This window comes from Hydra vulgaris, chromosome 14, assembly GCF_038396675.1.
Source record: "Hydra vulgaris chromosome 14, alternate assembly HydraT2T_AEP".
NCBI classification, from domain to species: Eukaryota; Metazoa; Cnidaria; class Hydrozoa; order Anthoathecata; family Hydridae; genus Hydra; species Hydra vulgaris.
In genome coordinates this window covers 32,027,758-32,045,668 of record NC_088933.1, presented here as the reverse complement: position 1 = coordinate 32,045,668, position 17,911 = coordinate 32,027,758, and the positions used below count along the sequence as shown (strand labels likewise).

The 17,911-nt window shown below is 27.9% G+C and overlaps 1 protein-coding gene across 1 annotated transcript in view; it reads right to left on the bottom strand.

Moving 5' to 3' along the window:
• The window catches only part of LOC136091051 (torsin-1A-like), a 54,214-nt gene extending 36,931 nt beyond the window's left edge, over nt 1-17,283 (bottom strand). The window contains exons 1-4 of the mRNA XM_065818035.1: nt 17,268-17,283; nt 16,913-16,951; nt 15,485-15,523; nt 14,072-14,110 (exon numbers count right to left, since the gene is read on the bottom strand). Of these exons, the coding sequence (XP_065674107.1) occupies nt 14,072-14,110; nt 15,485-15,523; nt 16,913-16,951; nt 17,268-17,283 (133 nt within the window). The remainder of the gene's footprint in view (nt 1-14,071; nt 14,111-15,484; nt 15,524-16,912; nt 16,952-17,267) is intronic.
• Nucleotides 17,284-17,911: the final 628 nt, after the last annotated feature.

Below are 17,911 nucleotides of genomic sequence, written 5' to 3'. Positions count from 1 at the left end.
TAAGTTTAAAAGCAATTCCTAACTTCTGATTTTAATTAAGCTTTTTGAATGTGCACATGTGCACATTTTCGACACAAAAGCGTGTTAATTGGTACATTTCCTTGTCTTTTTAGAACTAAGTCGTAGTGTTCCGCTTCCCATTTCTGTCAAAACGACTGACCAAGCCTATAATAAACTTTAAAAGTTGTGTTTAGGATATGTTTAAATAGGAATTAAATGGACTAGAGTTAAAAAAGAAATAACTAGTATAACCTTAGTGTAAACAAATTTTTTTGTATTATAATAATTTTGTAGCTAAACAATAACAATCTACTTAGTTTTCTGTTTTTACAACATGTTTTTCATTATTAGATAGTTTGACAAATTTGCGACCACCTTGATTCTTGGTGTTGCAATAGTCTCTAATTTTCAAATCATCAATAATTAAATTTGTGGCTTGTTTTCTTACTACTCATTGATAACACCTGTTTTTATTTTTAATGAATTCTACAAATGAGTTTTATTCTTCTGGTGTCAAAACTTGTTGATGCAGTTTTTCGACATTAGCAGTTTTTCTATCTGATCAATAGTGCCTTTTTATGGCTTATTTAACATCTGATCAATAGTGCGTGCCTCGATCTTTAATAGAAGAAACTATACTAGTTTACAAAGCAGAATAGCCTCTTTTGTTGTGCTCTTTGCACCAAGGCACAGCATGTTGAATCTGGAGTTTTTTTTCTCTGAAATTTTTCCTCTTTTCCAAACTGAAACTTCACCATTACAAAATTAATAATAATACTTTTATTTTTAAAATATATATGGTATAAAACATTTATGTACATACTAACACATTAATAATACCTGCTATATAAAAGTATAATATCTGAGTGCCTTATATGTTAAGTTAACAAAAAATTTTATTTAATAAAACAGTTTCAGTTTTTAAGTGTTTTTTGAGGTTGTTCGTGTCTTTTCCCTTACAATAAGTTTATTATAATGTGTGTACAAATATTATGGCCCAAAAACAAAATGTTTACGAAATTTTGAGTGAATCTGATGAAAGACTCTAAAGTTATTAAACAAAAACTTCCTTGCGGTATTTAAGAGATAATAACCAAAAAAAGCCATTTTTCTTCGAATCAAAAAACTTTACTAATTACCATAGATTGATAAATATGGCCAGGGAAGACAATTATACTAAAATATTTTTAGGTGCAGAAAGTTTCAGCACTATAGAAGTTTCCTTTAATTAGTTATAGGGTACCATATTTTATGTGTAGTTTTTAGTGCGTATCTCCCTTTAACAAAAAATGACAGTTTTTGTAAATTTACTCAAAATTATTATTTGCGTTTATTTTAAAAATCATGACAACTAATTTTTTTATTATATAATAATTATTTTTTTTTTATAATAATTAATATTTTTTTTTTATTCAAAGATTCGCGTAAAATCAAAATTTAATTTTACGCAAAAATCAAAAAAATCAACGATAAAAAGTTTTTCATAACAAAACAAATATTTTTTGCATTTATATAGTATTTTTACTATTTAAATAAATAAAAACAAATGCATTACAAATAATTGTATTACAATCATTTACAATTGTAGTACAATCGTACACCAAAAAAGCCGTAGTCAAGTAATAAAGAAAAAAAAAACCATAAGCGTGGTCAGTTAAAGCCTGCGATCGCACGCCATTCCTGTTCAAGCCTAAAGTCTAGTGATGATTTGAAAAAATACAAGTTAAATTTTAGATTTATTTTACGTACAAAATTTGATATAAACTTTATAAATGTTTTTGTTTTTGATTTCCATCAAAATTCTTTTTTTAAAAATGGTTTTATATTACAACGTTTTCGTGCCTATATATATTTGTTTGCGACAGTTCATAAAAAAGCTTCAAGTAATTGATGTTTTAGCTTTACTTTTAGTTTAATAGTTTGTATTTATCTTAATGTCATGAAGCTATCCAGTTACTTGTGGAGTATTTTAAATAAAATGTATTGTAAAAATGCAGTTTGTATTTTTCTATTTAGTTATGAAAATAATGATGACAATAATCTGCTAAGTATATTATACATAAAAAGCATTATAATTTTTGTAATCAATATTTTTGATAAAAATTCAAAAAAAGTTTTGAATTCATTTAGTTATATCAAAGATTTATGTGATTTTATTATTTTTTATAAAAGTTATTTAGTTAATTGAAACATAAACAATATCGTTTCGTCAACAGTTTTTTTTATTTTATTATTGACTTTTAAAAATCAGTATTAGTGTTTATATCCATCATTATTTTAGCATATTATTATGCTATTTATTATGCTTTCTTTTATTTTTACTTTTAAGCATTAAAAGCTATTTATTTTTCAAAAATGTTTGCTTCTTTTCCATTTCCATATATTTATTTTTTTATCTTAAGATAGCAAGATTACCTTCATATTTTAATGAAAAGATTATGCATTAAAACTATTTTTAACTTTTATTGTTATTATTTTATGTCTCTCACTTTTGTGGGCTACCAACTAGCATTAGTTTATTTTATATACTGTTATAATACGATTTTAATTAAGTTTTCTATAATTTCAAGTATGTACTGTATTGATCATTAGCTAACCTTTAAAAAAGTTTTAATCAGTTTTATTAAAGACAAGAATAACTTTAACTTTTGGTCACATAACAAAATTTGTTTGTACAATTATATATACATACATACGTTCATACAAACATACATATTTTTATTTTTAATATTCAATTTAGCAACGTTTAATCAATGTTGAAACAACATTATGATGAAGTTAAGTAAACTAATATATAAAACGTGGTGCAAACATGAACGCGATGATACTCGACTGTTTGCAAAATAATTTTAAACGGTGTTTGGGCGAAACGTCTCACAGGGGAAAATAGTACTACTAAAAACAAAAATTTTAATTTCTTTTAATAGTTTAAAAGTTAATCTTTACTATAATGTGGAGATTTCAGTATATTTTATTTAGAAAGACAATTTTTGAAGCCCTGCAGTTTCATATTTTTGTAAATCTTCAATTGAAATTCATTTGCCTCATCACTTTAAAAGTTATTTTCTAGAAAACTTTTTATGAATAAGTATAAAGTGTTATACATTTTTGAAAGCATCATGTTAAGAGTCATTTTTTGTAAGAATCAGGCAGTCAATGGAAGTGACCTCCTCCAAATTGCTTGAATTTTTTATATATTGATCAGAATATAGAAAAAACCTGTTAGGGAAAAAAAAAATTTTCAAAAATGTTTCGTTCACTCGGAATCTGGGCTTAAATTTTTGAGATTTTTTTAAAAATTTTTAGAAATTTAGTATTTGCCATCTTTGAACCCATTTTTTTGGCAAGGCAAAAAGTTGCACATAGCTTTTGTAGTTAATATCAGATGTAACCCAAAAGCTCTCTCCAAAAAATATAAAAAAGTTGCGTGACACTGTGCGGTTGGCTAATTATCATAGTTCAAAAGTACAAAATCAATCACTTTTGTCAATTTTTAATCGGAGTTAATTCTAGCGGCGAAGTGTTGCACACAATTTTTCTTTTAGGATTTGAAATTATCAAAGGTATTGAGTCTAAAAATGCAAAGAAAGTTATGTGATACCTAAGGCCTATTAATATATTAAGGCTTGAAATTGGAAAAAAATGTTTTAGTATACTTACAAAATGAACCATTACAGCAGAGGCGCTTAGTTTTGTAAAAATGTAAACATATCCAACTGTCAATACAAAAAGGTCCTAACATAATAATAAAAAAAATTAGTGTGATCTTTAGATATTAAGTTAAAATTAAAGGTACAAATTGTTAAAAATGATTAAGTACAAAGAGATATTTTTTTGGACACACAGATGAGGTTTTCGCTCACAATAAAATTTCTATCATCCAAAATTAGCATTTAGCATTACACAAAACATTGCACGTAATGTTAAGAAAAAATTTAAGCGTTTCTGACTATGATATAGAAATCATAACAATTGAAATAAGTAATAATAAAAAACAATACATAATCAGAAGTGAATTATTTAAATTTACGTCATAACCAAATAACTTGTGGTGATCGAATGGAAGAAGAATCGCTGATATCACGATTGTGGAGAAACAAGTTAGTGGGTGGTTGTTTACTTTACCATAAAAATGTCTTAACTTTATTTAAACGATCTTTAAAGAAAGTTCAGAAAGTATATAAGCAAAGTGATTCCATGGGAAAGTTAGTTATCCTCTCATTATTAGACCATACCAAGTATACCAAAAAGTTTATAATGAACACATTTGAGTGTACCAAACATCGTATAAAAACAGCAAGAAAAAGGCATGCATCTCATAAAGGGTTGGCATTTCCAGAGAAGAAAGTATTCGTCCGATCTAGTCTTGATCAAACAAAGTGTGAACATTTCTTAGACTTTATATTTACAAGCGGTATTTTGCATGATGTTGCTTATGGAATAACCAAATTAAAATACGACAGCGGTGAAGAACAAAAGATAGTGCATGCAATACTGACGACAAAATATAGCCACGCTATCATGTTCTATCGAAAAAGTTGTAGTGAAAACAATTACATACCATTATCTGATTCAAGTTTGTGGAAAGTATTGCATGCAATAAAACCTTCAAGTCGAAAAAGCTTAGCTGGATTAGATGATGTTACTGCTTCAGGCATGAATGGTTTTCAAACATTACAAAAATTGGCACAAAGATTTAGTTCTAAATCTCTCGAAGCTGCCCTTGAAAAAGGAAAAAGGTATTTGAAAACAAGTTATCAAACCAATTGTAGTGTCAATGACTCAAACATTTCTTCTCATAGCTCAAAACATGCCTTATCAGATCCATCTGAAAAAAATCTTCAATCCAACACAGAGACATCAGAAGTGGTATGTGCCGATTGCTATGATTTGTGCAAAGCTATCGAGATGATCAAAGAACTAACAATTCAAAATTCTGACGATGCTGATTCTATTTATGATTTGGAAATTGCTGTAAAGGATGTATTCAACTACATAAAACATCTGATGAGAGATTCTCAACAGAAAAAGGCAAAAATTAAAGCTTTTAAGCAATTAAACGATGAAACTGCTTTCTGGCTTAAAGATTTTTGTCAAAAAATTCTTCCGGTTCGATACAGAGAGGGCCAAAGAGAGTATTTTGGCAAGAAAGGAGCGAGTTTACATGTGGATATATTCTTCATAAAAATAGCAGGAAAGTTATTCAAACGTGTTTACTTTACTTCAATGTATAGGTGTGATCAGGGAATAGGTGATGTTGTTTCGTTAGCCACTGCAGTTTTAGACCAATTCAGAATTGATCAACCGCATATCAAGAAAATGTTTACCAAATCTGATAATGCCGGCTGCTATCAGGGAAATCTTTCAGCTGAAGCAATCTACAATGTATGCAAAGAGAGAGATATAAAGTTGCTGAGATATGATTATAATGAACCCTGTTGTGGAAAAGATCAATGTGACTGGGAGAGTGCAGTTGTAAAGACAATTTTAAGGAGTTACGTTGACTCTGGTAATAATCTTTTGACTGCTGAAGATATACACAAGGCTATGCATTATAGTTTTGGCGCTAAAGATGCAAAAGTAGCAGTTGCTCAAATTAGCAATGATAAAACTGTAGTTACTGGACCAAAGATTAAGAACATTAGCAACTATCACTCATTTGAGTTTGGTGAGAAAAGTATGAAGATGTGGCGTTATTTCAATATCGGTGAGGGAATTGAACAAGAGTATGGAAATCTAAAAATTCAACCCTCGATTAAGTTGTTGTTGCCATATAGCAAAACAGATAATTCAATTAAGCGTAACAAGTCACTTAAGGAAAAACAGAAAAGAAGTGACAGGCAATTATATTCATTAAGATTTTGCACTGAAATGAATTGTACTTTATCATTTGAAAGCGATGCTGAGTTAGAAGAACACATGCTACCCGGTCTTTATACTGTTCCGAAATCATTAACATCATTGGATAAAGTTCGCAACTCGTTTGTTCATAAGATGAAAATTACTTCACAACTAAATATGCCAATTTCTTCATCCTCTAACAGTGCTTCCGTAAAAGACAAACCACATTGCATGAACATTTTTCTATTGCAAGGTTGGGCATTACCAGTTCGAAGTTCTTTTACATTTTCAAATCAGCAGAAAGAACTGTTGTATAAATACTTTATTCGTGCAGAAGAATCAGGTAATAAAATGAGCCCTGAGCAGGTTCACATCCAGCTGAGGAGAGAACTTCCGCCTGATCAATATGTAACTAGCCAACAGATAAGATCTTTATATTCAAGGTAGGCATTGTTGCTATCAAAACTTTTGCAAATTAGATTATGTTTCTGACTGTTAAATAGTTCTTTTACAAATATGAAATTCAAATTTAGGTGAAAGTTATAATTTTGTGTGTTTGTTTACATATGTTTAAAAATATGTACAATTGATATTGTTATTGATTTAGTAACCTGAAAAGAAAAGGTAAGCTGGTAGAACCGACAACAGAAAATAATGAAAATAGTCAGGTTAACGATAACAAAGAAGTTTATGGCGAAAATGATGACTTTAATCTGGCAGGAGACAATGAAGATGATAATAAATATGAGGAAGACATCGCTAATCTTGCAAAAGAAATTTGTCTTGTATGGAAAGTGAATGATTGGGTTGCTGTTGCATATGAAAAACAATGGAATATTGGATATATTGTGGAGGTAATATTATTCAAAGTATATATTAGTTTCAAGTTTTTATTTTGTTTTACAAAACAGTGCTCTAAAATAAAAGGAATATAAATAAAATGTAAAAACAATTTCAGAATGACATTATATAAGACTTTACAAGTTTTATTGAATGTAAGCAAAACTAAACAAATCATAAACTCTTTATTATATTATTTTAAATGTTGCGCTAATACTTTTAGGTATCTATAACTGGGATCAGAGTTAATTGTATGATTAACGGGCAAGAGAAGAATACTTTTCGCTGGCCAGTTACTACCAAGAAGATAAATAACCAAACTTATAAAATTATCTGTTTAGTAAATGCTCCTTTTCTAATCAGTGGTTGTGACGATTATTCATTATCCGAAGAAGACTATAATACAGTCGTATCATTATTCTTAGAGAAACTTACTGCAGCAGAGTAGAAATTATGTGTGATGTGGTGGATAATGTGTGTAAATGACTCTATTAATAAATGAAAAACTAATTTTTAAATGGAAAAACATTTACATGTTTCATTTATGTTTTATTTAATTAGCAATATAGTTATCTTGATGTTAGATTTTTGTTCAGTTTTTAATTCATGTTATATCATGCGTGTGACAAAATCACACAAATTTTTTTTATTATTATGTTAGGACCTTTTTGTATTGACAGTTGAATATGTTTGCATTTTTACAAAACTAAGCGCCTCTGCCGTAATGGTTCATTTTGTAAGTATACTAAAACATTTTTTTCCAATTTCAAGCCTTAATATATTAATAGGCCTTAGGTATCACATAACTTTCTTTGCATTTTTAGACTCAATACCTTTGATAATTTCAAATCCTAAAAGAAAAATTGTGTGCAACACTTCGCCGCTAGAATTAACTCCGATTAAAAATTGACAAAAGTGATTTTGTACTTTTGAACTATGATAATTAGCCAACCGCACAGTGTCACGCAACTTTTTTATATTTTTTGGAGAGAGCTTTTGGGTTACGTCTGATATTAACTACAAAAGCTATGTGCAACTTTTTGCCTTGCCAAAAAAATGGGTTCAAAGGTGGCAAAAACTAAATTTCTAAAAATTTTTAAAAAAATCTCAAAAATTTAAGCCCAGATTCCGAGTGAACGAAACATTTTTGAAAATTTTTTTTTTCCCCAACAGGTTTTTTCTATATTCTGATCAATATATAAAAAATTCAAGCAATTTGGAGGAGGTCACTTCCACAGTTTCAGGAATTTGCCTGATTCTTAGAAAAAACGGCTCTTAAGGAGATGTTAGAACAAATTCATATTTTTAATTATATGGTTTTGTTTACTAATAATTAATTGAGCTATAAAATGAGCTTGAAAATAAAAAATCATCAAGTTCACTGATAACTTGGACAGTCACCCACGCTTACCCACGCATTTTTTTTATAATTGATTTGTAGCTTAGGTTTCTATAAAGTTGATTTATTTAAATCCGCTGCAGATACGCGCGGTTTCCGAAATTATTGGGAGAAAAGTGATAAAAGTAAAAAAGGACAGGAAACTGCTTTTTATCGTGGTTTCAAAATTTGTTCATTTATAACAATAGCTTGTTATATGCTTTATAATTTATTATCAATTTTTAATTAACACCATGGCATTCTGGTAATTTTGCACTCATTTTTTGGTGAATGTCCACTGCCAATATATAAAGAGTTTATATTTATATCAGTAAAACAATCTCGCAGTGGAAATTAAACCGACACGTTCGAAAGTTAAATATTGCGTATGTTACTTTTGTGACTTGTTAAAATGACAACTTTTAAGTGTTCAATATGTAAACTATTGCTTTCCTATATTGATGATGGAAGGACAGTTGAGGAACTGTCAACAATTTCAAAAGAAAATTAACAAGTGTCTAAGGATAACTTGTGTTTCATTATTAGTGACATTCAAAGGCACATTATTCCGTCGTTTAATAAACGATGGATACAGACGTCACGGAAAAAGGAAGCTTTTTTAACTAAGAACAGTGATTAGTTGGGTTTCAAATATTGTGCATCTTTACCTAACTCAGAGGAAACAATCAGCACTCCACGCCAAATAGCACAACAATTAGCACTCCACGCCATCTACTACTTTTAAAAAATGCGGAAGACCGTGCGTGTCTTATGAAGATTCGTCAATCCAGCAAAAAAAGAAAAAATTCCATGTTACTGAAGGAATATGGATTCGAGCACATCTATAACATATATTTTCAGGCGTTGTGTTCAATAGAGAAGATGCAGAAGCAAAATTTGTGGAATCATTAAGGATTGCTGATAAAGACAAAAAAACTTATTATCAAGTTTTATGGAAAACGCAAGAAAGAAAAATATGCAAACGGTTGAAGAAGCACTTAGCGCGTTTATTGATTTAGATTTAACAAAAGCACAATATTTGTAGATGAGGTGACAAATGAACAAAACTGTTCCGTACTCCCATTATGTTGTTATATTCAAGAAATTAAACAGACCTGCTATCCACCATCTTCTGCAATAGCAATTACAAACACACATGCTAAAATTCCGGAACAGCAAGATTTATTGGATCACACTGTATCTAAAATTTTGAGCATAGATTCCGCGTGCAGTATTGAATTCAAGCATTTCCTTTTATATATTAAATGGGGCTGTGATGGTTCCTATGGCCGAAGCCGATACAAGCGGAAACTTCCAGAAACAACTTTTTTTAATGCAAATTTGTTTGTTAGTTTTTTGGTGCCTATCAAATTAATTGATAACGTAACTGGCGCAGTTGTTTGACAAAATCCGGCACCTTCATCTGTTCGTTTTTTTCAACCTGTATGAATAAAATCTTGCAAAGAGACTCCCAGGAAAACCAAAGCCATTGTAGATGAAATAAAGAGCTTTAATAAAGAGCTTTAATAAACTCTTTGAAATAAAGAAATAAAGATGAAATAAACTCTTTGCGGCTGTCTATAATTAATTAAAAATGATAAAAGTGTACAAGTAAAATATGAATTTTTTCTAACAATGATAAATGGAAAAGTGGCTCAGGCAACGAATACACATTCTCAGTCTACATGTACAATATGTGGAGCTACTCTACGGCGATTGAACGATTTGACCAATGTGGCTTCTAAGCCTGAAAGTGAAAATTCGTATCAATACGGATTGTCTACATTAAATGCTTGGATTAGTTGTATGGAAATAGTATTACATATTTTTTACAATCTTTCTTTCCAAACATGGGCAGTCACAAGTAAAGCAAGAGAAGAAGATCTTGGTGCAGAAACGTTTTCGTGAGAAGCTAGGGTTGATCATTGACAAACCAAGACAAGTAAGTGGTAATACCAATGTTTGTAATACTGCTAGAAGACTTTTTTACAACGCAAGCTCTGCTGAAATCACTGGAGTGGATTAAACTTTGATTAAGCAATTTTACCTAATTCTGCAAGCTATCTCCTCAGGTGTTATGATAAAGGCTGAAAGTTTTGGTAATTATGGTGTAGAAACTGCCCAAATCTATGTGATCAATTATGGATGGTACTATATGCCATCTTTAGTACACAAAATCTTACTTCACGTTGAAAATATCATAAAGCATTTTGCAGTAATTCCTATCGTTCAACTTTCAGAAGATGTGCAAGAATCCCTTATTAAGGATTATTAAAATTTTTGCCTTCATTATGCCAGGAAATGTTCTTGATCAGTTACAAATGAAGTTGTATTTTATAGTCTTCTGTACACTTCCGATCCGATCAAAAATGTGCAAGAAATTGATGAAGATACTCAGCGGCTTTTGAAAGTAAACGAACTAAATTCAAGAACTAATTCAACTAAATTCAAAAACTAAATTCAAGTCCCTATGTAGTTATAATTTGGTACCTTTAATATAATTATACATTTTTTTATAAGAAAAACTATTTAAAAATTGTTATTAAGAAACTGTTTTAAAATTTTCTTTAATTGGTAAGTAAGCATTTTATATATTTTTCGTCGTTTCTTATAACTTTAAGGTATTTTTATACATTTGTAAAGTGTTAAGTTAAAGTCTAAATAAAGAAAAAAATGCCAAATTTGAAGTTTTTGACTTTTATTTATTTATTTTTAATTTTGTATTACAAAAAATTCTTATAAAAAGTATTTTATTAGAATCGTCATATACTACTTTAGATTTGTGCAGTATTTCAAATCTCAATTTTTAGTAACAAAAAAGTTATCGATTTTTGGTCCGAACCAAACTCTTAGTTTCCACTGTGCGTCGCCCCGAATTTAACGTTGGGGCTATTCCGACTTCAATTTAAAATCATCAATTGATCTAACTCCTGATGTTGTTTTAATAATGGCCCAAAGTGTGCTATTTGAGTATTGTACCATGAAATTCTTTAGGGAAACTGGAGATGAAACTCTATTAAAAATACTACCGAATCAATAAGTGGTTTGTACTAAAAAAGTCACTGAATTCATTTGTGAACAAATAACAAGCAATTCAGTTTGATCAAGATTATTAGTCTTAAAAAAACTCTGGTTTGATCCCAAAATCATCAGAAAATTTATTGAAACAAAATAGGCAATGAAGGTTTATAAAAACCAATTATCTGCTGCTCTGACAACCAGAAATAACTCGAGCGTGTTTAGAAAGGCAATATGATAAAAATGAAATGCAAAATGATAAAAAAATGACACGATTGTCCATTAGTAACTTTTTTGATAAAATATTAATTTTTCTTGAGCGCCACTAAACAGACATATTCACGCGTATAGAGTATGATTGCAAAAAAATTCAAAGTAATGTGAAAGACATTTTTTGTAACCAAAATGCATCAAAGGTTATGGTTTTTGGTGTATTTTCTAAAGAAGAACACACACTAAAATTTATTATTAGAGGAGATAAAGTCAATCTGAAGCTCTATTTAAATGACATTTTAAAGTCTCATATTAAACCTTATGCTATAAAATGTTAGGCATTTATTCGAAAACTTCCGGTATATTTTAGCAACAATAAGAAAAAATCGTTCAAGTGTAGTTTAAGAAAATTTTAGATTGTTTCTTTCCGTGTTAGAATAACCTGCCAGCAATCTAAATTTAAAACAAACGGGTTTTTCTGCATGAATTTACATGTAAAAAAAACTAAAAAACATAATATGCAGTTGTTTACAAGAGTTTCAGGCTTTACTAGTCAAAACTTGGAACAAAACTTGAATGTATAATCGTATAAATAAATGTTAAATATGTTGATGTTTTTTATAAAGAAAACATCAACAATCTTTTTGGTAAAAAAATGTTAAACATGTTATTGGTTAAGAAAAACTTTAAAAAAAGAAAAAAAAAAAGAATTAGTACAAAGAAACCACATAACTAAAATGCATGTAAGCAAATACGCATCATACCGAAGCTTTCCTTTTACACCATCATATCCCTTGAAATATGTGAATAAATCTTATAAACCAAAATTATATTTATATATATTTAAAAATAAAAAAAAGAAAACGAAAAAAAAAAGAATTTAAGCAGTAACAAGTGGCACAATCCTTTTCTTAAATCGTCAATCCGATAATGACAAACCTCAAATTGTTGGGTAAGTTTAACAGTAGCAATCATTAAGACTTCAGAAAAAGCTGAGCGCAATGACATTCATCAACAGTTTTTGCTTCAATTTTTATTGAAGCAACAGCTATTGATGAATCTTATTAAGTGCAGCAATTATTTTAAATTCTTTAGTTAATATTTTATTCGATAGTTTGACCCTGTAGTAGAAATTTAAAATTCAGCTGCCGCAAAATAACTTTTGGGTTGAATATAACTGTTATTTGAAAATCAAGTTAGATATCTATTTTAACTTATTTTGAATAATGGGTAAAATATTTTTGGAGGTATTTTTTTATTAATTTTGAAAATAAATATGAGAACTTGATAGACATTTATTTCCATACTAAGTTCACTTCAAGATCACACTAAGTTAAACATAAATTTTAAAAATTTATCTTAACACTAAGATAAAATTCATATTTAAAAATTTTAACAAAGATGATAACAAACTTCTAAAACTTCAAATGAACTATTAAGCCATCAGTTCAAAACCTTTTTTTTTTTTTCAATCAAAAATTCAAAACATATAATTTAGCATGAGCAAACAAAAGAGCTTATTTGTTTGTTATCTAATAATAGAATCGATAACTGTTTAGGTGCCCCAAGATGACATAACGGTCTCATTACAGAGCACCGCGGAAGTGCATTTAACCAGGAAGTTCAAGGCTCCTTCCTTACCGTGACGCGACAATGTCAAGAGCTCGTTTTAAACCAGGATCTCCTACTTTTTATGCAATCGCTTAAACCACTGCGCCAAGGCCGCAAGCTTTTTTAAAGAAAACGTAGAAGTCCAAATCAATTTTTTATAAAACGGTGATACATTGCGTAACAGTTGTTTTATCAAAACGATTAAAAAAAAGTGTTCATAAAAAAAAAACAAATTCTTTTACTCTGTAAAAAGTCCGCTTTACGAGTTAAAAACTTGAGAGATTTTTTTCAAATTTTAATTCACGTAAAGCTGAATAAAAGTTTAATTTACTTTACAAGAATAAAAAATTGAGCAACTTAGCTTAGGTTTTAATGACAAAGCTGAACATTTACTCTGAAAGCGCTAAGTAAAAGCAATTGCTTTTTTTTATTCGGCCTATTGATGTATAGATTAATAAATTATATCAATAATGCTGATTAAAGTTATAATTTACTAAACCGATTTACCAAATGCTGTTTTTCAATTGAAAGAGTTGATTAAACACGACTTTTTTGAAAAAAAAAGGAGTTTAAACCCAAAATGACATAATTTTTTTTTAGCTTTTTTTCAAAACAAACCTACGCTTTTTGTTTTTTATTCTTCAGAAAAAATATTTGCTTTTTTAACCCTAAAAATAATATAGTTTTTTATAAACCAAAACAGTACTCATGTAGCTGTGGAACATTCGTAAATATCCACCTTGGTTAGTTAATTCAAAAAATGTTACTAGTAATACAACTCAGTAAATAATATCAATTAACCCGTTATTGTATAAACTCCTCATGATCTAAAGTTAATGGTGTGTTTTTGCTTGAAAGTATTACAGTTTTCACTTTAGACCTACTTTTAGTGATACACATCAACACAGCGTATACAAAAAATCATAAATATAACTACAGAAAAATATCGAACAAAATTGAAGTAAAAATAAAGATAAATTTAAAAATAACAAAGCAAAAATTATTAAAGTTTGCACCTCACATAATTTTACGATTTACTCTTATTATTAGAGGTTTTAAAAACTTTCTCAAATATTTTTTGCTATCTATATCATTGTTATAAAAAATGTATTTGAATATATGAATAAATATTAATTATAAAATAAATATTTGTAGAATTTTTATAATTACCAGCATCTCGTTTTAGGACGGTGATCGGATTTGAAGGCTCTAAAAGTCAGCAGAAGAGTTTAGTAAAAATAAAGTTTAAAATTTTTTAAACAATTTATAACATCAAAGTTACGATATATCGTCAGCTGAGAACCAAGAGGCCGTATATGAGTTTTGACTTTTTTTCATTTATTACTAAAAAAAGTTCTCTATGATGAAATCATAGAGAACTTTTTTTGGTGTGATTCTACATTATACATTTTTTTGCTTATGATAAAGGTTATATATTTTTTAATCAAAAAATCAAAAATTATAATTTATCATGTGCAAAAAAAAACTGCTTTGTTTTGTTATGTAATAATAACATCGATAGTTTTTTTGTATAACTTTTTGCAAAGAAGAGTAAAAATGTACAAACTTTTATAATAATTAGTAGAAGTGCAATCAATTTTCTTGTAAAATTGCGTGATATTGTGTAACAGTAATTAAAGGTTATTGTTTTATTAAAATGATTGATTGAGTTATCATAGTTTATTACTTTCACATATTTGTTTAAATAACTAAGTTATTAAAAAAAAACCGTTCTGCCTTTTTATCAAGATATACAGAACATCAATTAATAGGTTGCGTTATTAAAGAAAAGCAAATTCTTTTACTCAGTAAGTAGTCAGCTTTACGAGATAAAAACATGAGAGATTTATCAAGTAAAGCTGATCAAAAATTTGATTAACTTTATAAGAACAAAAATTTTAGCAACTTAGCTCAGGTTTTAATCACATAAAGGCTAACCAATTACTCTAAAAACGCTGAGAAAAAGCAATTGCTTTTTTTCTCCATCCGACCTATATATGTATCGACTAATGAATTATATCACTAATGCTGATAAAAGTTAAAATTTACTAAAGTGAAACACAGAATTTTGTTTCAAATGAAAGAGTTGACTTTTTCTATTTTTTACAAAAAGTGTTTGTTTTTTAATCCTTAAAAAGACATTGGTTTATATGAACCAAAACAGTACTCATGTAACTTAGGAATATTTGTAAATACCCACCTTGGTTAGTTAAAGCAATATATGTTAATAGTAATACGATTCAGTAAACAATATTAATTAACCCGTTATCACCTACTCTTCTCATGATTTAAAATTAATGGTGTGTTTTTGCTTAAAGGTATTACAGTTTTCACTTGCGATCTACTTTTAGTAATACACATAAACACAGCGTATTCAAAAAATCATATATTTAAGAATAATAAAGCAAAAATTATTAAAGTTTTGCACCTCACATAATTTTATTATTTACTCTTATTATTAGAGATTTTAAAAACTTTCTCAAATATGTTTTAGTATCCTTATCATTGTTATAAAAAAATGTATTTGAATATATAAATAAATATTAATTATAAAACGAATATTGGTAGAATTTTTATAATTACCAGCTTTTTGATTTTGGGCGGTGTTCCGATTCGAAGACTCTAAAAGTTAACAAAAAATTTGAGTAAAAATAAAATGTAAAAGTTTTATTAAACAATGTATAACATCCAGTTTACGATAAATCGTCAGCTGAGAACCAAGAGGCTGTATATCAGTTTTGAATTTTTTTCTATTTCTTATTAAAAAAAGTTCTCTATGATAAAATTTATAGTTTGAGTAAATCTACATTCTACATTAGTTTGCACATGCTAAATTATATATATATATATATATATTTAATCGAAAAATATAATTTAGCATGTGCAAAAAAAAAACTTATTTGTTTTGTTATGTAATAATAACATCAATAACTATTCTGTATAACTATTCACAAAGAAGAGTAAAAATGTACAAACTTTTATAATAATAAGTAGAAGTGCAATCAATTTTCTTGTAAAATTGCGTGATATTGTGTAACAGTAAATAAAGGTTATTGTTTTATTAAAATTTTTGATTATGTTATAGTAGTTTATTACTTTTACGTATTTGCTTAAATATTTAAGTTATAAAAAAAAAACCGTTTTGCCTTTTCATCAAGATATACAGAACATCAATTAATAGGTTGCGTTATTAAAGAAAATCAAATTCTTTTACTCAGTAAATAGTCAGCTTTACGAGATAAAAACATTAGAGATTTTTTTCAAATTTTCATTCAAGTAAAGCTGATCAAAAATTTGATTAACTTTATAAGAATAAAAATTTTAGCAACTTAGCTTAGGTTTTAATCACATAAAGCTAACCAAATACTCTAAAAACGCTGAGAAAAAGCAATTGCTTTTTTTTATTCATCCGACCTATATATGTATCGACTAATGAATTATATCACTATTGCTGATAAAAGTTAAAATTTACTAAAGTGAATTGCAGAATTTGTTTTTCAAATGAAAGAGTTGACTTTTTTTTTTCTATTTTTTTACAAAAAGTGTTTGTTTTTTAATCCTTAAAAAGACATAGTTTTATATGAACCAAAACAGTACTCATGTAACTTAGGAATATTTGTAAATACCCACCTTGGTTAGTTAAACCAATATATGTTAATAGTAATACGATTCATAAACAATATTAATTAACCCGTTATCACCTACTCTTCTCATGATTTAAAATTAATGGTGTGTTTTTGCTTAAAGGTATTACAGTTTTCACTTGCGATCTACTTTTAGTAATACACATATACACAGCGTATTCAAAAAATCATAAATTTAAGAATAATAAAGCAAAAATTATTAAAGTTTTGCACCTCACATAATTTTATTATTTACTCTTATTATTAGAGATTTTAAAAACTTTCTTAAATATGTTTTAGTATCCTTATCATTGTTATAAAAAATGTATTTGATTATATAAATAAATATTAATTATAAAACGAATATTTGTAGAATTTTTATAATTACCAGCTTTTTGATTTTGGGCGGTGTTCCGATTCGAAGACTCTAAAAGTTAACAAAAAATTTGAGTGAAAATAAAATTTAAAAGTTTTATTAAACAATGTATAACATCCAGTTTTCGATATATTGTCAGCTGAGAACCAGCTGAGAATCCTAATATTATCTTAATATTAATATTAATACTACAGAAATGTTTAACTTTTAATGTTTAATGTCTAATGTCGTTTTATTAGTTATGCTTTAAAAGAGCGCGTTCTCTAAATGCACGCGGTCATCGGAGAAAGATTTCTTAAGTGTGTTGAAACTTTTTTCCTTATGAAATTTAATTATAAGTTTAGATATATTATTTAAAGAATCGTACTAAGATAAATAATCATCGTTAAGATCATGATAAGGAAAGTAGGGGTATGGACGTTATTTAAAGTTAAACTAATGCTATATCCATTAAATGGTTATTACTACTTTAAAGTTTTTGTGATGCTATTAACTACTTTTGCTTTTTTTTAGAAAATTTAGAAAGATTATATTAAAATTTTGTGCCAACACTGACATGGCATGTCACATGTTATTATATGTAAAGGTTAAATTTTGTTACGAGGATCACAGTTCTTATGAAAAAAAAGGTAAGGAGTATTGTTTGTAAATATATATTTTGTTTATTTTCAATCTTTCTAAATTCTCTCGCGTCACTTTTTAAATTTTTGTTTGAACACGTTTATTGTTTGCATTTATGCTTATTTGATATGAATGTGATGTGGTAATAAGTGCTTTATAGTTGTTTCATCAATACCTGTGTATAATAATATAAAGTGTCTTTTATTGTTTGTGTATAAAGTTGTTTTTAAAATTGTGTTTAAATATGTATATAAGGTATATATTTAACCTTATATGCATATTTAAACATATTTATTGTGTTTAAAGTTGGTACATATGTCTATATTATGTTGTTTCAAAGTGCTGTGACTTTGTAAACGTGTTGAGTAAGATTTATCAACTTTAACAGCC